This window comes from Amblyraja radiata, chromosome 28, assembly GCF_010909765.2.
Source record: "Amblyraja radiata isolate CabotCenter1 chromosome 28, sAmbRad1.1.pri, whole genome shotgun sequence".
In the NCBI taxonomy this organism is placed as follows: domain Eukaryota; kingdom Metazoa; phylum Chordata; class Chondrichthyes; order Rajiformes; family Rajidae; genus Amblyraja; species Amblyraja radiata.
The window spans coordinates 10779361-10804198 of NC_045983.1; the positions used below are offsets into that span (position 1 = coordinate 10779361).

The 24838-nt window shown below is 40.8% G+C and overlaps 1 protein-coding gene across 1 annotated transcript; it reads left to right on the forward strand.

Moving 5' to 3' along the window:
- Positions 1–4334: 4334 nt before the first annotated feature.
- On the forward strand, positions 4335–16135 carry LOC116989139. Its single transcript, XM_033046365.1, has 6 exons — positions 4335–5432; positions 5601–5710; positions 8123–8262; positions 10265–10570; positions 13779–13891; positions 15971–16135. The coding sequence occupies exons 1-6, from the start codon at positions 4335–4337 to the stop codon at positions 16133–16135; spliced, it is 1932 nt and encodes a 643-aa protein (XP_032902256.1).
- Positions 16136–24838: the final 8703 nt, after the last annotated feature.

The window sequence follows — 24838 nt, forward strand, 5'->3', positions numbered from 1 at the left end:
TATCAAGGTAGGTAACCCATATAGTTAGGGGGAAAAGAGTACCTGATAAATATTTCAAGCTTTAGGACAGACTGCATGAAACTTTCCTCCATATCAGAGGTGGATAAAACTAGAGGACATAGAATTAGAATAAGTGTTAAGAGATTTAGATGGATCTGAGGAGGACCTAATTTACCCAGAGAGTTGTGATTACCTGAGTACACTGCCTGAAAGAGTGGTGGAAGCAGAGATGCTCACAACATTTAGGAAGTGTCTGGATGAGTTCTTGAATCACCTAGGCATAGATATCTATGGCTCATATACAAGAAGATGGGATTAGATGGAAAAATGGATGCCCACTGGTCAGCATGGACATTGTGGGCAGAATGGCCTGTTTCCATGCTCTATGATTCTATAACTCTTGATTGGAATTGAATGTAACATCAAAAAATTGAATCACTGTAATTCCAAAATCCGTTGAGTGACTGGCACAATTAGGGTGTTAAATAACCTCTTTCGTTTGATATTTAATGGCATTTTATAAGGATAACTGGCACTACTTTTATACATTAAAAATGTAAGGTTAAACTTGTGTATCAAATTGGTGAGTTAAAAAATCTATACATAACTAAAACTCTGATCTTGTGCTCTTCCGGTTTGCACGGCTTTTCTTTTTGTGCAAAAACGGTGCGCAATAGCGCTACGATTTTTCATCAGCTCACTCACCATTCTCCTGTGCTGCGAGTGCACCAAGTTTAGTTCCGATCGGTAGTATGTGTAAAAGTTAGCGAGGTTTAAAAATCGTAAAAACCGCGCGTGCGCAGATCGATCTCCTCTCCTGCCAGTCAGCGGCGCGCGGATTGGTCGCTTCTCCTGTCACTCCCCGAGACGGTCCGCCCCTTCCTGCGCCATCGCGTCTTTACTGGAGCTGAGGATGGCCAGTGGAGGTCTCCAACCAGACACAATTTTCGGAGGGACTGGAAGCGGCCCGGCCCGATGTCGCCAAACGAAAAGTGTAGAGTCTGATCCCGGCGGAGGAGAGCGTCCAGGGCCCGCTGTGAGTCCCAAACGCACCGCCCACACAATGCCCCGCAGCTCCAGCCCCTTCCCTTCTGGTCCCCCTCGCTGGCTCCTGCCCCCCTCCCCCTTCTTCCCCATGGCTTCTCCCCCGTCTTTACTGCTGGTGCTTCCGGGCCGAGCCGAGGATTCGCGTCGATGGCTGATACTCCTCCGGGGCACGCAAGAAGGGAGAGGAACGCAACCTCAAGATCCTGGGGAGGGAGAGTGGGGGAGGAGAGAGAATAGAGGGAGAGGAGAGGAGTAGGAAGGGGAGAGGAGTTATGGAGGGAGGGAGTGACTGAGGGTAGGGGAAAGGGGAGGTAGGGAAGATATTGGGGGAGGGTAAGAGGATAGGGAGGAGGTGAGGAGGGGGGGTGGGGAGGAGGGGGAATAGAGGTAGAGAAGGGGGGAGTGGGGGAGATAGGTAGTGGGGAATAGAGGGGAGGAGGGCAGTGGGGGAGGTGAGGAGTGGGGGAGGTGGGGGATAGAGAGATAGGAGGGGGGTAGGGAGGGGAGAGGAGTTATGGAGGGAGGGAGTGACTGAGGGTAGGGGAAAGGAGAGGGAGAGAGGTGAGGGAGGGATTTGGGATGGGGAGGATGAGGGGGAAAGAAGACAGGGTGAAGGAGAGAGTGCTAGGGATGAAGAGAAATGAGCTTTGCCTGTGCAGTTGGGGGCTATGGGTGAGTGGTGGAATATTGCGTTGGGTGACAGTGGCCCCATTTAGTCTAGTTTACAGTTTAAATTATATTTTGTTAACATGAATCAGTCTATTTTCATTCACCACAGGATCTAATTAGCAATCAGCAGAAACATGCCTTTGAGAAAGATCGGTCTGAAATGCAGCATTTATATGATTTTGTGACAAACAATGTAGACCACAGGACAGAGCATAAACAACTCCAAAAGGAGAATGCTGACAGAGGGAAACAGCCGAAGTGTTTAGACCAAACTCGAACTACAGCAGACAATCATGGTATGAAAGTTGTAATAATAAAGAACTGCTGACTTTTTTCAGCATTCACAAAAGTATGTAATTGTTCTAATCATTTTCCAATCTCTCAAATTATGTTAATGTTTTGAGGATTTTTTTGACAGGCTCATCTTTTCCCTTTGTACCTCTTCTCCAATATTCTTCCTTGCCCTGCAGGAGCACTCTGTTCTATGTCATGACCTGTATAATTTAGGCTGACACCTCCGTATTAAATTGGGGGTATGTGACCTCTTGCCTGCCCTTACCTGTGGTGCAGATAACCATCTGGTTCCTCTCTTCAAAGAAATACTAATATTCTGCCACATTAATTAACAGACAGTCACCAAAGAGGATAATTGATCTCATTGTTGTTTGTAGAAATTATTCTACTGTCACGGCATGGTGGCGTAACGGTAGAGTTGTTGCCTTACAGTGCCAGAGACCCAGGTTCGATCCTGACTATGGGTGCTGTCCGTATTGAGTTTGTAAGTGCTCCCTGTTACCTGCCTGAGTTTTCTCCGGGTGCTCCGGTTTCCTCCCACACTCCAAAGAGCTACATGTTTGTTTGTAGGGTAATTGGCTTGTTAAAATTGTAAATTGTCCCTAGTGTGTGGAGGATAGTGTTAGTGTGCGGGGATCGCTGGTCAGCGCGGACTCAGTGAGCCGAAGGACCTGTTTACATGCTGTATCTCTAAACTAATGAACTGAAATATTTAACTGCACTGTGCAATTTTAAAGCAAAATCACATTAACATGCCCATATATTTCCCAACTAATGATTCTTATCTAACTATCTAGCTTCACTCTGTTGCAGCATTCCTTTGTGGTGCTGACATCCCCATGATCCTTTGACCTCATCCTTCTTACTCTGCTCCAGTATAACTCTCCTATGTGATATTCCACCTTTTCTACTGTGTTGAGATTAAGCCTCATCGTGCTGTTGCATAAATATACTAATATGATTGGATTATTGACCGAGAGACAAGTTCAAATCCCATCTTGAGAGCTGTGCAATTTAATATGAAGTAATTAAATAAATCTGGAATAAAATGTCGATATCAGTAATGATGGCCATCCAACCATGAGATTGCCATCTGATTCACTAATATCCTTCAAAAATGAAAATCTGTTATCTTTATCTAATGTTTCTTATATTTTATCCAGACTACACCAATATGGTTGAACCATAACTGCCACCTCATGTCAGAGGCATATAGGAATAGTCAATATCTGCTGGCATTACCAGTGATGTCCACATCACATAAACTAATTTAAAGAAATTACCTCCCTTGACCTTACCATCTTTTCAAAATTCTTCCCTGGTTTCATTTAAGCAGTGACTTCTGTATTATCTGTATTAAGCATATAAAATATTAAATGCATTAGATAAAGTAAATCAAAATGAAAATAACAAGACCATCAGATTCATGTTATATTACCTGTTATTATAAAAATAAATTGTAATGCAACACCAGCGGATTTATTGCAAAGGGAGTGTAATAAATATCCAGGTGAAAAATATAATCCTCAGATGCCCTCAAAATCCCATGCCCCTTACCTTATATCTGCACCCACTAGTTGCCTTTTCTTACGTACAGGTTTGTAAGGTCCCATGATGTATACCTGGTGTATGATAGGTTTGTTATCTAGAAAGTAAGGGTAACATAAATGTTAGTAAGCCGTTAAGTTAGATGGCAGGAAGTCTTGAAACTGACAATAGTGGATTATTTACAGACATTCAAAAGAGAAATTGATAGTTCTTGACTGAGGGATTATTTTTTAGTTATGAAAAAAGATTGTAATGTTGCTAAGAATAGTTATATTAAAATGTTAGTGAGGTGTGCTGAGGTTTATTTGATTGCCTTGGATCAGTGGAGATGAATCTCCCAGTGTTACTCCTGAAGTGCTTTGATGTTTGTGCCGCTGAAGTGAAGTGGTACAACAAGGGCCGAGGGATACGATAAAAGAAGTGTCCATTTCCTTCCACACCTTAGTAATTTGACTCTATGATCCTCGGCTTGAGAAAGCTGTCATCTAGTGAGCTGTGCCAATAACATTGTGATTTTTCCCTCCGCTTCACCCTTGGTGATCATCATGCCAGAGAACACACATGAAAGTATGAGAGCAAAACTGACACTCAGCAAGACTTCCGGAGAGGAGGGATGGTGAGAAGAAGGAAAAGAATAAAAGGAATCTCACAATGTTTTTGTTTATTTTATAGAATATTCCTATTACAACATGGGTCGCCGTACTAGCTTCAGTCCAAAGAAGTATGGACCAGAGGACAAAATCAGACATTTAAACAATGAACCATCACAACAAATTATGGTACTGTATGATTGTTGGAAAACAGAACAAAATCAGCCTGAGGTTACAGCAGGGTCCGGAGGCCAGGGTGCTGGTTATATTGAAGATAAACCTAGTCATGATTCCACTCCATGGAAGAAGATTGAGCAGCACCATGATTCTGAGTCACCAGAACCCCAGCCTGAAAATTATTATACAGATGTTCTAGATCATTTACATGAACTAGATCTTGCATTAGAGGAAGAAATGTATGTTGTGTCTGATGAAGAGGGAGGCAGCATTATCTCTTTGAAAACAGCTAGAGAATATACATCAGATGAGGAAGATGAACAGAGTGATGGGACTACAAGTTTGTCTCAAGATTGGTCAAGAATGGAAGGTTTAGAAAGTGACCAAGAAAAACATGATCTGATCTGCCTACACACACGGAACAGCAGCGCCATGGAGGAAGAGCAAGATATTGCAACTAGCATTTCGGTCCAACACTCAATCAGCAGTTGTGAGATCAACATTCAGACATCAAAACACCTAGTGCAACAAGCGTTCAGTGCCTTAGATCACGTAAAGAAAAGTTATCACCCTGCAATTGGCACGGAGCAAATGTCTGAGAAAGTGAATCTGACAGGAGATTCACAGCTTTTGGAGAAAACCCCTTGCACTAAATTATTAGGCTATGATGAAGTGGACTATCAAAGGCAAAATGTAAGGGGAAACAAAAGGATTAAGTCAAGCAATGAAGGTCATCTGGTGATCCCTGTGGCTGTGGCTCCTCCAACATGCTATGAACTACCAGTGTATGTTGTGGAGAGGAGACCTTGTGCTGATTCAGCTGAGCATTTCGAATCAGAATTTGAAGTTCTTAGTCATACTCAAGATGAACAGACAGCAATAACAAAAGGTTGCAGTTCTGATGTTTTGAAAACATCAGAGACGTTTGCGGATGGGACACAAACCACATGTTCATTGAGGAAGCAAATGAACGATGAACATGTTGGTTACAAATCTGCATGTGATGAAAGCTTTACATGTGCGCCAGACTACACGGGTAAACTGGCAACCAAGAGTAAGAAGAAAATGAATATTTTAGCACATGTTCACAAGAAAGAGAATTACCCTGTAAGTTTCTAACAACTTCCGATGCATGAAAATTGACATGTAATACTTGTTTTCATCCACTATATTCACTTCTGTAGATTGCTCAGAAAGGGGAGAAATAGCACTCTGCTATATGAACGGAAGTTGAATCATATAATACTGTTTAATAGATGTGTTTTCTTACTATAGGCACGTAAAGGTCGCATATCTATGAGAATCCCATCACAGGGGAACCAGCAAGGATCTAGAAAGCAGTGCATGTACCTGTCAAGCAATAGGCAAATCCGCATTACTCAAAGGTGAATTGTCCGTCTTTCATTATGTGTAATTGTGGCAGTTATCTGATAGCGGTATATGTTATTGTGTACTTGTAAGGTAAACACAATGCTTCTTTTGCTGTACACCATCTCTGACGTGTATCCTGAAGTGAATTAATGAATTGCTAGAACGGGAAATACACTTCAGAGATGGTGTGCAGCAAAAGGAGCATTGCTGGTTAAGGACGATGAACTTCGGCCATGGATAGATATGTGAGACTGGGATATTATAGCCATTACAGAAATCTAGCCAAGGGTGAGGCAGGACTGACAGCTTCATGTTCCAGGATACAGGTGCTACAGGCGAGATTGAGGTGAAAGGGAATAGACTCTATTCAGGATGGATGGAAGATTAGCTGACTGACAAAAAGCAACGAGTGGGAATAAAGGGGGCCTTTTCTCGTAGGCTGTTGGTGACTAGTGGTGTTCCGCAGGGGTCGGTGTTGCATCTGTTATTTTTCATGTTGTATGTTAATGATCTGGATTGTGGAATTGATGGCTTTGTGGCCAGGTTTGGGGATGATATGAAAGTTGGTGGAGGGGCAGGTAGTGCTGAGGAGCAGGGAGTCATCAGAAGGGTTTGGACAGTGGGCAAAGAAGTGGCAACTGCAATATAGCGTAGCAGGGTGTACGGCCGTGCACTTTGGTAGAAGGAATAAAAGTGTAGACTACTTTCTAAAGCGGGATTCAGAAATCAGAGGTGCAAAGGGACTTGGGAGTGGTGGTGCAAAGTTCTTAAAAGATTTAATTTTCAGTTTGAATCAGCGGTAAAGTGGTCTGATCAGATGCGCATATAAAAATCCATGATATTATTCAAAAAATTAGCATATTTTAAGGCCTATATTTATTTTTGGACAAATTTACTTAAATATAATTTAAAATAAAGTCACACGAGACTGTAGATGCCAGAATATTGTGCAAAAATATTGCTGAAGGAAATAATTAGTCAGAAGGGTGCTAACCCAAAATGCCATATATTTCCTTCCACAGATGCTGCCTTTAGACTTGCAGTGTGGGAACCGGCCCTTCGGCCTACCGAGTCTGCACTGAGCATCGATTACTCCGTACACTAACACTATCCTACACACTAGGGACAATTTACAGTAGCCAGTTAACCTACAAACCTGTACGTCTTTGAAGTGTGGGAGGAAACCGGAGCACCTGGAGAAAACCCACATGGTCACAGGGAGAACGTACAAACTCAGTACAGACAGCACCCGTTGGCAGGATCGAATCCGAGTCTCTGTCGCTTTAAGACAGCAACTCTACCTCTGTGCCACTATGCCGCCCTAAAGCCTGAGTTCCTTCAGCTTTTTTTTTCCTTAATTAAATATATAGTTGGTAACATAGAGAGAGAGTTTGCGGCGCTTACTTTGACTGCTGCATTCACATTCCATTCCAAGAAACAACCTGGTCATCAACTGCAGCACAGGTGAGACAATTATCCATCTCCTGTTGCAGTGAGCATTGGCAAAAGAATCTGGACAGAATGCAGTGGTTTTTGTTGAGATTTGGTTTTGAATAGTTACAAAACACTGGTCTGAATAATCTGCCAGCTGTTCCCTAGAAGCAAACTTAAATAACCATTCATTCCTGCTGGAAGTTTATCAGCTTGATGAAAGACATGCTTTGGTCTGATGAATCCATGTTTTCTGGTCTTCTGCAGAAAGGAGCAGACTGCAACCAAATGCTAAAGTTGACTGTGTTTCTATTCACTAGAGTAAAAGATTTGAGAGAAAATCTAAATGAAGTTACAAAATTCTAACAGGGCTAGGCAGATTGGATCTGGGGTAGATGGTTCCCCGGCTGGTATGTCAGAACAAAAGGCCACATGGATTTTAAGCACATGGGGTATACAATTATTGCTGAGATGAGAAAACTCTTCATTCAGGAGGTGGTAAATTGTGGAATTTGTTCCCACAAAAGACAGTAGTATACAAATTGCTAAATATATTAAAGAGATGGATACATTTCGAAATGTAAATGCATCCAGGAAAATGGGCAGAAAGGGGGAATATAGGTTTTTGATAGATGATGATCATTGATCATATTGAATTGAGGAGCTTGAAGACCCTACTCCTGCTCCTGTTTTTTACTTCTCTATGAATGTCTGGGAATCTGAAATTAATGTTAAGCTGGCATAATATAAATTTGTAAACAAGTATAGTGATTTGCTTGGTACATTGAATGGAGACAGATGAATGTCCTCTATTATATCATTTCAAATTCTATGAATTAAATGTATTTTGGTAAACAAAATTATATGTTAAACATCACACATTCCTTTTCCATGGATGCTGCCTCACTCGCTGAGTTACTCCAGCATTTTGTGTCTGCCTTGTATGTTAATTGTTGCATATTAATTTCAAATGCAATCTTGTTTCATTTGTTCAGCTGTAACATTGTACCAGAAGGAGTCAAGGTGAGACAGGAAAAAAACACTGAGGTTTCTCGATTGACCAATGCGGAGAAAACTCACAATCAAAATGATGGTAGAGCACTAAAGGGAACACCTGCCATCACCAGTTGGACAAGTAAGCAAATTACACCTAGATCATACAAAAACTGTTAGTTAAGCAATCAGAAATGGCACTCAACCTTAACCTTTCTATTTCACTGGAGTCATGAACTGTGAATATATCATCCATTAGTATATCATTCTTTACTTTTCCTTTGAGATATTACATTTTCCATCTGATAATTACTGCACAATGGTAGATGTAATATTATTACTCAATCAGCTTAACTGAGTGTAAGACTGATGTTAACCATTCTGGGGTAAACTATTTGAAAAAGAAAATCTGCCGATGGAAACCTTTTGACAGGTTTAAGGGGCAGGGAGTAGGCGGAATTGCGTTAGACACACACCTTTTGATGATCTCTGCTCCTCAACCAGAATTAATCCACATTACTAATCCAGAAAGGTACTCCACCATTATCTCCACAAGCTATTACACTTGCTGGGAAACACTACTGGCTTCATTGTGGGTACTTTGAATGGCACAGTTGTTTTTTCAAACAACATATTGGATAGCAATAAGGAACAGAAATCCAGGTTGATTTTCCTCTTGCTCTGCCGAGGTTCAAAAGCTTGTGCATTGAACACCAAGGTACAGCAGATCGTGGTGCTGATGGAGAACTGCACCATTGGAAGTACCATCCTTCAAATGAGACATTACAGCAACAGTGAGAACTTGTAATAATAGAGCACCTTCAACAAAGCTAAATTTCTCAAGGCATTTCACAGAAATCCTTTTAAACAAAATTATCTATATAAGAAGATATTGGGGCGGATCTCAGAAGTGGATTTTACAATGCATCTTAAAGCAGCAAGTATCTGTGGAGAAAGAGACACTGATTAACATCATAACTATTAGATCTGCTCTGGATAAAACCCTAAAACTGCATTAACTTGAAACATTAATCCTCTTTTCAGGGATACAGCCTGGCCTGTTGAGTAGTTCCAACATTTTCTGTTTTGGTACCAAGTTGGAATTAAATGATCTTAGTAGTGGCTCAAATATTTGGTCTGAAACACCTAGGAACATAGGTTGAGAACAAGTTAACTTCCAAGGGGGCTGGAGTCAATGGCTAACGTCTAGTTGATGGAACCAGGTGGGGGGAGGGAACAAATCTGTGTATTTCTTACTATTCCCACAATGAACCGTCTGTCCCTAGCCTTCTGCACTGCCATCATTCCTCACTTTTCTGGTTCCAATTGCTTTCCAGCTTCCATCTCCATTTACCCTCCATTTCACCTACCTGGTTCCACAATTGCCTGTTATTTCCTTATCTATTTCTGCCTATTACCCAAAAGCCTCTTTCTTAAAATTCCTTCCTTCCCCCGTCTGACTTTATCTGCCCATCATCACTTCTTCACTTGGCTCCACTTATCACCTACCAGCCTTTACCATCTCACTCCTCTCTCTCATATCTTTATATTGGTTATCTTCTCTCTATAATCTCAATTCTGATGCAGGGTCTCAACCCCAAATACCAACCATCCCTCTGCCTCCACAGATGCTGCTTGACCTGCTGTTCCCCCAGCTGTTTGATTTTGGCCCTAAATATTTGCAGTAAGACATTTATAACTTGTATGTAAATTCTCGTGCAATAAAAGCTAACATCCTATTTCCTTTCAAAGACATGCTATACCTGCATGACTTTTGATACATCTTTTCCTGTACTATGATGCCAATTTTTATATTTTTGCTGCTGCAAAGTGCTTGGGGACATTTTAGTATGTTGAAGATGCAGTGTAAATAAACAGAGGTTAGAATTGTATTGCTGTTTGTATGGTTGTGCTGTGCCCAATTTGTTGTAATTTCATTACAACAGGAGCAACTCTTGAATGACTATGAACTTCTGAAGTCTCCTGAAACTGAATACTAGAATGGATTTAATTTTCTCATCCATCACAGGGCGTGCTTAAAAGCCATTTCAGATAAATTGTCATGAGAAAACGTTAGAGCACAATAGTGGAATAACATTAGAATAATTGTGTTTGAAATTCATCGTTTAATATCATCTTCATAGATGACATGACAGACATGATTGAAAAGATGGCATCTGGATGCCTGCCAGTTGGACAAGGGGACCCAAATCTACGAGGACGGCCACATACTGGGCATGTGGATGAAGAGGAATTGTTTCGTTGTTTTGCAAAGCTACCGCGGAAAAGCATGAAACATCCTCAACCTTCCAAAAGTCATCTTGTAAATAGTATGGAAGGTCATCTGAATCACCAACAAACGAAATGCCACTTACACAAAACTCCAGATAAGGAACTCATTGACAGTGATAGTAGCCTAGAAATTGATGAATCTTCGCAAAGTGGTACAGGTGAGATATTCAAAGTGGAATCTCATCTGTGTTTTTCAAAGAAACCAGGTTTAATTGTTCCAAATGTTTAATTACATCTTGAAAGATGGTAGCTATTTTCTTGATGAATGTGGTGTGATGGAGGGAACTTGCTGACGAATTAGTCAAAACTTATGATTCTTTTCTCCAAACTTTAAACTTTATTACGTGTAATTACTGAATTAATGTACATAAATTGATCATGAACTTTCAGTTGTCATGTCATTTGATATTTATGGTGTTTAGTTTAGTTTAGAGATGCAGCACAGAAAGATGCCCTTTGGCTTACCAGCGATTAACCTCACATTTACACGATCCTACACACACTAGGGACAATTTATAATTTTACCAAGCCGATTAGCCTACAAACCTGTACATCTTTGGAGTGTGAGAGGAAACCAGGGGAAAACCCACGCAGGTCACGGGGAGAACGTACAAACTCCGTACAGACAGCACCCGATGTCAGGATCGAACCCGGGTTTCTGGTGCTGTAAGACAGCAACTCTAGTGGGACACGTGGAAGTTACAACTGAAAGATTATGGTATGACAAGTTTAGATCCTTTTTGATATTTTACTAGGTCTGAAATTTTATTTCAGTTCTATTTTACTGGAACTGAAATTGGGGAGAAATGAACGACACAACAAAAATAGAAACTACTGTAGCTAAAAGGGGAAAATTCTAATATCTATATTACTAAAACTCTGTTCTTGACCGGTTTTGGCCATCTGTGCTGCGATTTCCGAGAGAACGCCGCCACCTACGGCCATCATTTTTGGCCGCCTTGCTCAGAGCCCCCCTCCGCCGCATGTGTGCCGAGGATTTTTCCCGTCGATTAAAAATGACAGAGATATTAATGTTTTTACAAAATTCCCCATTCTCTCTGCTGCCCCCGCTGGCTGCAGGGACTATAAAACCAGGAAGTGGTGTGCCACACAGTTTCTTCAAGATGGAGGAAGGCAGAGGGTCACGTTTCTCTGAGCTGTGAATAACACTGAACACATGTCTACTCAAATGTAAGTGCCCTTAGTGGTTCTAAAATGCTTGCAGAATGTGTCTATTGGTTCTAAAGCTTGCATAAAAGTGTCTATTGGTTCTAAAGCTTGCAAAAAAATATCTATTGGTTCTAAAGCTGGCAAAAATATGTCTATTGGTTCTAAAGCTTGCAAAATAAATGTCTATTGGTTCTAAAGCTTGCAAAAAAAATGTCTATTGGTTCTAAAACTTGCAAAAAAAGTCTATTGGTTCTAAAGCTTGCAAAAAGTGTCTATTGCTTCTAAAGCTTGCAAAAAGTGTCTATTGCTTCTAAAGCTTGCAAAAAGTGTCTATTGCGTCTAAAGCTTGCAAAAAATGTCTATGCTTCTAAAGCTTGCAAAACAATGTCTATTGGTTCTCAAGCTTGCAAAAAAAATGTCTATTGGTTCTCAAGGTTGCAAAAAATGTCTATTGGTTTTAAAGCTTGCAAAAAGTGTCTATTGGTTCTAAAGCTTGCAAAAAAAATGTCTATTGGTTCTAAAATAGCACTCCAGAAAGCCCCCCCCTCCCCCTCCCCCTCCCCTGGTTGGCTTGGCTTGGGTGTGTCTTGAAATTGAAAGGCACTACTTACTGCAAATGGTGGCATGAAGTTGAAAGGCACTACTTACTGCAAATGGTGGCTTGGGAGCTTTGGCTTGAAGTTGAAAGGCACTATTACTGCAAATGGTGGCTTGGTTGCTTTGGCTTGAAGTTGAAAGGCACTACTTACTGCAAATGGTGGCTTGGGTGTGGCTTGAAGTTGAAAGACACCACTTACTGCAAATAGTGGCATGAAGTTGAAAGGCACTACTTACTGCAAATGGTGTATTGGTTGCTTTGGCTTGAAGTTGAAAGGCACTACTTACTGCAAATGGTAGCTTGGGAGCTTTGACTTGAAGTTGAAACGCACTACTTCCTGCAAATGATGGCGTGGGTGTGGCTTGAAGTTGAAAGGCACTACTTACTGCAAATGGGGGGCGTGGGTGCATTGGCTTGAAGTTGAAAGGCACTACTTACTGCAAATTGTGGCTTGAAGTTGAAAGGCACTACTTACTGCACATGGTGGCATGAAGTTGAAAGGCACTACTTACTGCAAATGGTAGCTTGGGTGCTTTGGCTTGCAGTTGATAGGCAGTACTTACTGCAAATGGTGGCTTGGGTGCAATGGCTTGAAGTTGAAAGGCATTACTTACTGCAAATGGTGGCATGAAGTTGAAAGGCACTACTTACTGCAAGTGGTGGCTTGGGAGCTTTGGTTTGAAGTTGAAAGGCACTATTACTGCAAATGGTGGCTTGGTTGCTTTGGCTTGAAGTTGAAAGGCACTACTTACTGCAAATAGTGGCTTGGGAGCTTTGACTTGAAGTTGAAAGGCACCTCTTACTGCTAATGGTGGCTTGGGTGTGGTTTGAAGTTGAAAGCCACTACTTACTGCAAATGGTGGCTTGGATGCAATGGCTTGAAGTTAAAAGGCGTTACTTACTGCAAATGGTGGCTTGGGTGCATTGGCTTGAAGTTGAAATGCACTACTTACTGCAAATGGTGGCTTGGGTGCTTTGGCTTGAAGTTAAAAGGCACTACTGTAAATGCACTTCCTGTTTGCACTGTATATTGATTTTAGATAAAACGCTACCACTTACGGCTGTGATTTTAGGCCATCTTACTCAGTCCCCCTCCGCTGAGCAGATGCAGAGAATTCTTCCCATCAATGAAAAATAAAAGTGTTATTAGTTTTTTTTAAAATGTTGAGAATCTCTCTCCTGTCAATCACTCCATGAAAGCCACACCTTTTCCGGTGGGGGGGGAGGGGTTATAAAACCCGGAAATGTGGGTGTGGCTCAGTCTCTGCAAGATGGAGGAGGGAGAGGTCACGACTCGCTGTCTTTAGTGGCTTTGCACCCTACTTCAAATGGTATGAAACTGCACTTGAATTTGGTGGCCTTGCACCCTGCTAGAAGTGGTAAGAAACTGCACTTGAATTTGGTGGCCTTATACCCTGCTTGAAATAGAATGTCATGGATTAGCCGTGAGTCAACTACCGCCAACTGGCCACCAATATTAGAATTGGTGGAGAGGTGGAATATTGCGTTGGATGACCAACCCTCCTGTGTGACGCAGGGACCCAACGGGTCCCACTTAGTCTAGTTTTTACTTAAATTAAATTTGTGTTGTGTTTTAGGACAAAGAGAATCTTTTGATAGCCAGCAATCGGGGTGTGGTGAAGAAGAGTTAAACGTAACAAACCTGGACAGAACGTTCATCACAAGAAGTCCACAAAAGAAAGCTCAAAAGGTGCGTTACAGTCTTGGGCACACTTATAGAATTGCTTCATGTCAATTTTTGTCCTGTATAATTTCAAGTTTTTTGTCTTAATTAATTGAAGATCACATTAGTCAAACTAAATCATTTTTTACCATACATGCTACATTAATCATTCACAAAACAGTAGAAACACCTTGCAATGAGAAACCATTTAGAACTTTTCAAGGTAAAGATTACGACACCATACTATAAGATAGAACTTTATTTATCCCAGGAAGGAAATTGGTCTGTCAACAGTCATAAAACACAACAAGATACATGAAACATGAAATTAAAGTGATGAGTGGAAAGTCCAGGTTTGGGGATGTGCAAAGATTGGGGTGGTGGGGGGGGGGAGGGGAGTTAGTCTACCACACAACAGAAGGGGGAGGAGTTGAACAGTTTGATAGTCACAAGGAAAAATAATCTCCTGTGGCATTTTGTGCTGGATCTTGGTGGAACCAGTCTGTTGCTGAAGGTGCCCTTCGGGTTGACCAGTTTGTCATGAAGGGGGTGAGCTGTATTGTCCAAGATACTTCACAGTTTGAGCATCCTCCCCTCCAAGACCATCTCCAGTGCATCCAACTCCACCCCCAGGACGGAGCCAGCCTTCCTGATGAACTTGTTAATTCTGTTGACGTCCGTGGCCTTCGCCCTGCTACCCAGATCGTACTGGTCACCACCGATTGATAGAATATCTGCAGCATCTTACTGCAGATGTTGAAAGAGCGGAGCCTCTTCAGTAAGTACAGAAGGCTCTTTCCCTTCTTATACAATGCCTCAACATTCCTGGACCAGTCCAGTTTACTCTCCAGGTAAACTCTAAGGTAGTTGTACTCCGTGATAAACTGCACATCCACACCCTTGATGGAGATAGGGGACAGGGGTGTTCCTCTCCTAAAGTACACCATTAACTCCTTGTCGGTGTTGAGCTGCAGGTGAGTCAGCCCACACCACTCAACAAAGTCGTTGACTACACCTCTGTATTCAGCTTCCTTCCCCTCACTGATGCAGCCCACAAATGCAGAGTAATTCGAAAACATCTGCAGGTAGCAGGAGTCTGCGTTGTATCTGAAGTCCGAGGTATGGATGGTGTACAGGAAGGCAGAGAGGACCATCCCCTGTGTTGCTCACTACCTTGTCTGAGACACAGTTCTGTCGCCTGACATCCTGTGGTCGTCCAGTCAGGTAGTTGGTGATCCAGGACACCAATGGAGCATCCGTCTGCAACTTCGTCAGTTTGCTCCCTAGCAGTGCGGGCCAGATGGTGTTCAAAGCACTGGACAAGTAAAAAAACATGACTCTCACAGTGCTTCCCAGCTTATCCAGGTAAGCATAGGAAGGATGGAGCAGGTGGATGACGGCGTCCTCAACTCCCATCTTTGTTTGGTAAGCGGACTGATTATATTGACTCACTTGAACTTGATATTAGCGATTATAATAGTTAATTGCTATTTAATGGAGGTATAAAGAACAAAAACTAACATGAATACTTCTTCCATACAAGGCAATGTTACAAAAATATTAAGTAATGAAGAAAAGTTAGGAAAATATGTCAGCTTTTAAATTATCAATTACATTCTAATATTTACCCAGTTACTTCTCATCTTGGCTTATCTTAATGAATCGCTAGGTATGAATGGCCAGTCATGGTTATGGTATTTCGTGCTACCTACTCATGTCTGCCTGGTTCTAAACACTGGGAAAATAACATTCCTAACCATTGTTGTCTGATGTAATTTTCTTCAAAATAACCATTCAATTCTTGACCTTACTCTAAATTGACCTTACTCAATGTGAAGAGTTCTCTGAAAAAAAGCTTCAGCTGCTGGAAATCTGAAATAAAAATTAGGGGATGCTGGAAATATTTCGCTGGACAGGTAGTATCTGTGGAAAGAAAAACAGTTCATATTTTAAGTTGAGACACTCCATCAGGGTTTGAGAGTTTTCAGTAGCAGAGAAGGTGCGGGAGTGATGAGTAGAAAAAAGAGAATATCTCTGACAGGCCAAGACCAAATGCGTTCATATGACAATTATAATCAGATTATGCTTTTTCTCTGTTGCTTCTAGCAGGCCTGTGGGACGTGCCCAGCAGGCCAGACAATACAAATGAAAAGAAAAGAAACATCCCAAATCACAGATGGATGCCTGGCAGAAATTGCCAAATCTGATACAAACAGAAAGAGTGAGTTACCTAAACCTAGAGAAATTGATATTGAGTCCAAAAGATTGTAATGTGCTATGGTAGAAAATAAAGTGTTTTTCATCTTATTTGAGTTGATTCTCATTGTAGCAGTGCAGGACGCCACAGTGGGAGTGGGATGGGGAATTACAGTAGGAGTGGGATGTAGACTGAATGCAGATGCTCCACAAGCAAACACCCAATCTGTGTTTGTTTTTTTCCAATATAATAGACACCAGATGTACTGTACTAAATTGTAAAAAGTGCATGTGAATCGCTGCTTCACCTGGAAGACTGATTGGGGTAACAGAAAGACAGTTTCAAAGGGGACGGTAACTTTGAGGTGCTGAAAGTAAAGTGGAGTAGATGTCTGGTGGAATAATCTTGCTGGAGATGGCAGAAGCTATAAAGTGATTCCTTGGCAACTCCTTGGATGCTCTTCTGTTCCCACCAACAATTCCCCATTTTATGCAACGCCTGACTTATTCCACAATCTGTTGATTTCAGAGGAGCTGTGTTCAGGAGTGACCCTGAGCTTCTGGATGCCTCGCAGTTTAACTTCCACTCTGACCTGTCTATCTGAGGTCTCCTGTACTGTAACAATGAGGTCCAACTGAAGCTTGAGGAACAAAATCTCATCTTCTACCAGGGCAGATGTTCCTTCTGGACTCGATATCGAATTTTCTAACCAAGCAACTTGCTTCTTATTTCTGTCTACATCAGAATTGACCATTTCTGCCAGTGATCCTTTTGTGATTTTGGCTGTGTATTTATCTATTCATTAGCATGGTCTGGCCTGCTGGGTGTGCCGTGTTATTGGCAACACAAACAGAAACATAATAAAATTCTGAATGCCACATTTATTCATTTTGTCTCAGTCGATCAGATATATTCCCTTTGTTCCACCCATCCCTCTCCAACATACTATGCAATTGAAAACTAACTTGTTATATACTATGCAATGAAAACTAACTTGTTTTATCTCTTTCTCAGTTCTGATGAAGGGTCTCAGACTTGAAATGAGAACTATTACTCTTTCCACTGATGCTGCCTATCTGCTTAGTGTTTCCAGAGTATTCTTTGAACAGCTAAAATTTACTGTGAACAATATGAAGGGAATTTGCAATATATATAATATATATATATACACACACACACACACACACAGAGTGCATTATTTCATTTCAAACTACATTGGAAAAACTCCAAAGGCAGATTTTATGATAAAACCCATTTCCAAAGTGCCAAACTTTGGATATAGTGTGGAGCTATATACAATGTTGTTATAGTGGGGGGTTTTGGTCATATAATATGAAACTGCTGAACTAATTGTCACTGAGAATTATAGATTGATTTGGGGTACAGTTTCAAACCTGGCCACTGAGTGTCGCTCTGAAGCAGCATTCCAACTTAGTGTAACCAAGCAGTTGGATTGATAATTAACGTTTCAAATGCTCTGCACCCTTATGGCCCTGATAGACCACCTCATCCAATGTAAGCAGCTGTCCTTCTCTGCAGCATCCAGCTCCAGAAGGCTCTGAGTTTAAAATCCACTTCCAGGAACCTATGGTCAAAGTTCTCACCCTATGAGGTTGTCGACCCAAAATGTTGCTTGAGCCAGTACCACTTTCTCAAAAGAAGCTGTGATTGTTCCTATCAATTATTTGCCTTTAGTTGGTAGATATGAATAGTTTTTAATTTCCGATAGCACAACTCTCACTTCAACATTAGGCGGATTTTCTCAGATGCTGCCCATTGTCATTCCACCAATGACAACAAGAGTGGTGTGACACACAGACTCAGAATTGCTTCCCTGCATTACATTTTAGCAATTCCCTCTGGTCCCTTCCCTCATGGTAAGATGATCCAGAATATTAAGATACTTAAGATCTATGATTCAGAACTGGCTTACCCAGAGAACAGAGAGGGTACCATACTGGCTGGAGATCGGTGACCAGTAGACAAAAATGTAGATGGGTTGTAGTCATAGGGTCCTACTACACAGAAACAGGCTCTTTGGCCCAAATTATTCATGCCAACCAAGATCCCCATCCAAGCTAGTCTGATTTTCCAACGGTTGGCCCAGATCAATCTAAACCATGTCTGTCCATGTAGTTGCCCAGGTTTCTTTTAAATGGTGTTATAGTACGTGCCTCAACAACCTCTTCTGGCAGCTTGTTCCATATGCCCCTCACATTCCTACCAAATCTTGCTCCTCTCACTTTAAACCTATATTCCCCTACTCTGGGTAAAAGACTGTGCATTCCTCTCACACCTCTTTAAGATTACCCCTTAGTCTTCTGAGCTCCAAGGAATAGCGTCCTAGCTTGCCTAATCTTTCCCTATAGCCCAGGCGCTCGAGTCCTAGCAACATCCTTATCAATCTTCCCTGCCCTCTTTCTAGGTTTATGACATCCTTCCTATAGCAGGGTGGCTAAAACTGAACACAGTACTCTAAATATGACCTCACCAACGTATTATACATCTGTAAGATAACAGCCCAACTTCTATCTTCAATATGTGTAGGAAGGAACTGTAGATGCTTGTTTAAACCAAAGATAGACACAAAATGCTGGGGTAACTGGGGACAGGCAGTATCTCTGGAGAGAAGGAATGGGTGACATTTCAGACAGTCCGAAGAAGGCGTGAGGCATATATAGGGTAGACATCAGAACTTATCCCAGGGTGGAAATGTTAAGGCTATAGGGCATTGTTTTAAGTTTACAAGACGAAGATCTAAAGGAGATGTGCGGGGCAAATTTTTTACACAAATAATTATATTTATTTTAAATGCACTGCCAGTGAAGGTGGTAGAAAGAGTGGCATTTAAGAGGCTTTTAGATAGGCACATGAATGGACAGATAAGGAACATGTGCAGGCAGATGAGATCAGTTTAACTTGGTATTGTGTTTGGCACAGACAATGTGGGCTGAAGAACCTGTTTCTGTGCAGTACTGTTCTGTGTTCAATCCTGGAACAAATCTAACTTCACACCCAAGCTAAAGTCCTTAACTTTCTCCATATCCACAGATTAACCATATGCACGAGTCATTATATAGTACTTGCACGGCAACTGTAACAGAGATTAGGTTCTCGATCAGTATAGTTTACCTTCATTCTCAATCAATTTATGAATTATTGAGATGCATTTGTTTTATTTCAACATATTTAACCGAGTCCCTTCAAGCACAAACTTTGAATTTTCATTCTTAACTGCAAATTTTGGTCAGATGAGAATTTGGTGCATTTATGTATTTTCAGGAAAAAGTTCAATCTGTTTCTACATCAGAGTCATCTTTCAATAAATCAGATGAATTTTTAACTCCTAATCCTGAACTGGTCTCACGTTACTCAGAAACTTCGACTAATGGAAACTATACTGAGAATCAATTTACCAAAGAGGTAAAATGTATATACTTTCCAGCTTTTATTGATACAAGAGTCTCTAAACTTACTTCTTTACTCTTCCTAACCTTTAAGTAGGTTATTTTATTCACATCTTTTTACTTTTTCTTGCACCATTTTGTAATCTGGAACACTTAGAAGCAGTTTTCTTCTTCCATTTCTAATGAAAGATTATCATCCAAAAATGCTAATTGTTTATCTATCCACAGATTCTGTGAGCTGAAGATGGGGAGAGTCAATAGATATTCCAAATTATGAGGGATTTTGATTCAAACATGAGAATATTTTTTTACTGGCAAAAGTGAATACTCAGAATAAATGTTTCATATTAGTTGCAAAAGCTGTTAATGCAATAAGTTATTATGTTGGGAATAGTAGTGGAAGTAGATTTAACACTACTTTCAGAAGGGAATTATTAGATATAACTGTTCACCAGGAAAATATTGTGCAAAGGAGTGAAACTGCATATTTTCAGCTTTTATCCTTTAGCCTAGTGCATATCATCTCTTCTATACTCTGTGGATGCTTAACCATCAACGTTTAGCGTCACCGGACTACTACTTCATATACCTACTTTTTCATAATGTAAGGCCCTTGGCTCATCACATAGACTTCTTCGATAAAAACAAATTCCAGCCTTCACTATATGAAAAATAGGTGCTATTTAGCAACAAAACAAATAAACATATTAATCTACAGAACTATTGGGACATTTACATTGTGAGAGAAACAGCAACTTTTCACTCCAGCTCAGCATGACAATGTGAAAGCTATAGTTACAGGTTTTAAAGAAAACATGTTAAATCCATATTTTGAAAACATACTTTTAATTATTCTTGTAGAGCACTAGTTCTGAAGAGGAGTTAGAAATTACTGGAGAGGATTGTCAGAAGAACACAATCTCTTTCAGAAGTTCAAGTGGTTCAGATATTGATGTTGTTGGTAAGCACTGGCATCAGCAATGAGCTAACACTGGGTCCCAAATTGCGATTATTATTTGAGAGAAGCAGCCTTCTCAGTTTTAATTCATAAAAATGTGAACAATGTTTAATTTATTGTCACATGTACAATGAAAAGTTTTTGTTGCGTGCTAACTAGCCAGCGGAAAGACAATACATGATTACAATCGAGCCGTCCACAAAATACAAATACATGATGAAGGGAATAATATTTAGTGCAAGGTAAAGTCCGATCAAAGATAGTCTGATGGTCTCCAATGTGGTAAATAGTTGCTCAGGGCTGCCCTGTAGTTGTTGGTAGGATGGTTCAATTGCCTGATATCGTACATATGCAGATGTGTGTGCTCAAGATTCTTAGAACATTTTATTGGCATCTCAAAGTAATGTGATTACCTTACTAGAAAGCACTTAACATGTGTTTGTATTTTGTAGCAAATACATATCACATAATTGACACATTGTGGATCCTTCCCAGCTTGACTAGGTTTGCTCTGCTTCGTGCAGCATTACTTGCCCTGTGTTTGCATGATTTAAAATATTGTTTTGACATTTGCAAGGATCCAGTGAATGGGGATAGAGTTGCTCACATGTTCTGGGGTTCTTCATCATCAGCAGCCCTCCAATACCAAAAATGTGAGATATGTTTGTGAACCTCTGTTCACTGTTTGAAGACCTGGGGCATCTTGGCATTTGATGTTGGCATCCCAACAATCTGAAACAGGACTACTAACTGATTTGCACATCCAAGCCCTGTATGGCTTCAGCTAAGTTTAATGCTTCAGGGTAGACTTAGCATCTTCGTGATTTGCAGATCAATATCTGTAGAGTCCACTTACCCAGAAACAAAGTATTTATAAAAGCAGGAACACAAATAATCACCTTTTGCAAGGAGCTTATCAAGAGAGTCTCGTACAATGAATGATATTTTAGTGAATATTTTAAAGTGAAGTTTCCAGCATGCTTGATTTTAAAGAGAATATTCAAGGGATTAGTGTTAAGGGGAATAATCAAATTTGCTTCTTCCTTAGTTATGAAATAAAATCACATGTTTGTTCTTGTTAATCTTAGGAAAAGGGATCATAGGTAAAGCACTGGAGCGAAAGAACAGTAATAGAGACTGGAGTGGAATCAGCAAACTCAGCTTTACATCATCAGCAGGGTAAATCAATATTTGGACACGTACCTATGACCAACTTTTTAATGGATCAGAGTTTGCTGGCAAGAGGTTCTCTGACCAATTTATTCAGTTTATCCAGGTCATTCTGTGCATTCAGCAGCCAGTAGAATTAAGTTGAGAGATTTCCCCGTATTTATCTGGCTATCTGATGTCCCGTTCAATGTGTAAAAACATATTTCATTCCTTATTTATAGACAGTAAAAGTAAAATTATGAGAGGCATAGATAGGGTAGACAGTCAGACCTTTTTTTTCCTAGGGTGGAAATGTCAAAGGCTAGAGGGCATGGCTTTAAGGTGAAGAGCGAAAAGTTTAAAAGAGATGTGCAGGGTGAAGTTTTTTTTTTAGTAGGTGGTGGGTCCTTGAATGCTCTGCCAAAGGTACTGATGGAAGCAAATATGATCATGATGTTTATGAGGCTTAAGAGGCACATGCAAGGAATTGGGGGGGGAGAAGATATGGATCATGTATAGGCACATGAGATTAGTTCATCTTGGTTTCATGTTTGGCAGACATTGTGGGCCCAAGGGTCAGATTATGTGCTGTACTGTTCTATGTTCTTGGCCAAATATGATGGTAATATTTCTTGCTAATTATGTAAAGCCAAACATTTATTTCCGATTTTTCTTTTCGTATTGTATTGTATTCAATTTATTGTCATTATCTCATATTAGAGACAACAAAATGAATTTTCCTTAGTCAAGTACCATAAAAAATAAATAAATAAATAAGACATTGAGATTTAAAAAAAGCACAAACACAGAAGTCCATGACACAACATAACAACACAACACAGTGGCACCAAAGTTGAGGAAGGTACCATAGTCCAGCCAGCCTTCCCTCCGATCTTCCCAGATGTTCACCCGTGGTCGGGGCCTCCCGAGCACCGGCAGTCGCCGCCACGGGCGGCCCGATGCTCAGGCCCTCACGCCGGGATGATGGAATCCCGACAGAGAACATCCTCAGCGGCCCGGACCTCCAGATCAGCCACCTCCCACCGGAGTCCGCGGCTCCCGAGTCCACAGGCCGAGCCGGGCGGAGTCGCAGGATGTTGATCAGCGCCGCCCGCGGTGGGAGCTCCACGAACCACATCTCCGCGATGTCGGTGCAGCAGGCCCAGCACTCCGGGGCTCGAAATCCAGTAGGTAGGCCGCTGGGGGGGGGGGGGGGGGGGGGGGGGGGGGGGGCGAGGATGCGACTCGAATAATAGTCGCATCCTCTCCAGGAAGCGACTGAAGGACGGTATCCCCCTTGCCGTACCCTCTTCCCCCACATAAAGACATTAAAAAACCCATTAAAAACGCACTTCAACATAACAAAAAAAAAACAAAAGATACCAGTCTGAAGGTGGAGGTAGCTAGCACTAGCGCCACCGGAAATACAATCAAAATATTTAAGGTATTTTCAATGACTGCAGCCACTGTTCTATTATTTTATTTCCTATTTGCAGTCACACTCAGTTTGTGACTATATCCAGGATACCACAAACCCAATTTCTTACGATGGGACTTTTTTTATATGTAGCTGAGGGGTGACGTTATTGAAATATACGAGAGGCATGGATAGAAACATAAAAAATAAGTTCAGGAGTATTCAGCCCTTCGAGCCGTTCAATATGATCATGGCTGATCGTCCAAAATCAGTACCTCGTTCCGACTTTTTTCCCTTAGCCCCAAGAGCTAAATGTTGATAAGTGTTGATAATGTCACAAAGCCATTTTACTGTAGCAGTACTTTAAAAAAAATAAATAAAGTTGAATTTTTTTTAAACAAATTTTGTTCCTCACAATCTAGATCATTTTCTGATATTCGGGATCTTTCCTGCATTCCGCATGACATGCATTTCATGAATAAACTTTCGCTCTCAAAAACACCATTATGTACAGGTGGGCCAATCAATAACAGTACTCCATATTCTGTCAACACAGGTAAGTAGGCGGCAAATAGTTGTAAAAATATTGTGACTGTTTTAATGATTAAGAATATAGCAGCCGAGGTGTCCAAAACTCAGCCCGTGCATCAAAGTAGTACAAATGTCAGTTTGCCTGCTGGTCCTCTATGGCATGGGAACATTATTGTAAGCAGATATATAAAAATGATTAGGAAAAGCCTAATGTTTAACCATATATGATATTTGTCCTAATGTAATAAAAAAGGAGCTGCAGATGCTGATTTGTACCAAAGCTAGACTCAAAATGCTGGAGTAACTCAGGTCAGGCAGCATCTCTGGAGAAAATAGATAGGTGATGTTTTGGGTCAAGATCCTTCTTCATATTTCTTCTTCAGACTTGCCTTCCTGTCTGATTAAGCTAGGCCAGAAAAGCATGTGTGCATGAAGGCAACACTTAATTTTAGTATGAGATACCATTTATACACAAACAGAATTAAAATGTGTCATAAGCAGAATTCCAGTGAGTTTTGTTTGAGTCAGTCAAAATGTGCTCTAATTCAGAATACGATTATGCTGTAACCTTATCCTGCTGATGAATGTTAGCCAGAATGGGCCCAAAAATGCATAACTTTGGATGACACTTCATAAATACCCTTTGAAAATTAAGAAGATTGTCCAATATGTGAACAGAAAGAGGTTTTAAATATTTTGTTCAAAAATAATCTTGCAATTTCTAGGGATAACACAATCAGCATCAAATGCAATGAGAACTGAAGTATTGAGAAGCTGTGAGCCTGTCAGAGGTACATTCAGTTGAAGTGTTAAAATGAGGTCCAATTATATATCAGGTGAATACAACAATTGAGATACAGTGCATTCAGAAAGTATTCAGACCTTCACTTTTTCCACAATTTGTTACGTTACAGCCTTATTTTAAAATTGATTAAATTCATTTTTTTATCATCAATCTACACCCAATACCCCAGAATGAAGAAGCAAAAACAGGTGTTTACAAAATTGTTGCAAAGTAATTAAAAAGAAATAACATTTCATCACATTTACATAAGAATCCAGACCCTTTGCTATGACACTCAAAATTTAGCTTAGGTGCATCCTGTTTCCATTGATTATACTTGAGATGTTTCTACAACTTCATTGGAGTCTAGCAGTGGTAAATTAAATTGATTGTACATGATTTAGAAAGGCACACACCAGTCTATATAAGGTCCCACAGTTGACAGTGCATGTCAGAGCAAAAACCAAGCCATGAAGACAAAGGAATTGTCCGTAGACCTCCGAGACAGGATTGTGTCAAGACACAGATCTG

Excerpts from the sequence above, each read along its gene's own strand:
- LOC116989139 (XM_033046365.1), top strand. The coding sequence starts at position 4,335 with ATGGTACTGTATGATTGTTGGAAAACAGAACAAAATCAGCCTGAGGTT. Across the intron at positions 8,263-10,264 it reads TGCCATCACCAGTTGGACAA|ATGACATGACAGACATGATT; the intron begins GTAAGCAAATTA and ends TCATCTTCATAG. Across the intron at positions 10,571-13,778 it reads ATCTTCGCAAAGTGGTACAG|GACAAAGAGAATCTTTTGAT; the intron begins GTGAGATATTCA and ends GTTGTGTTTTAG.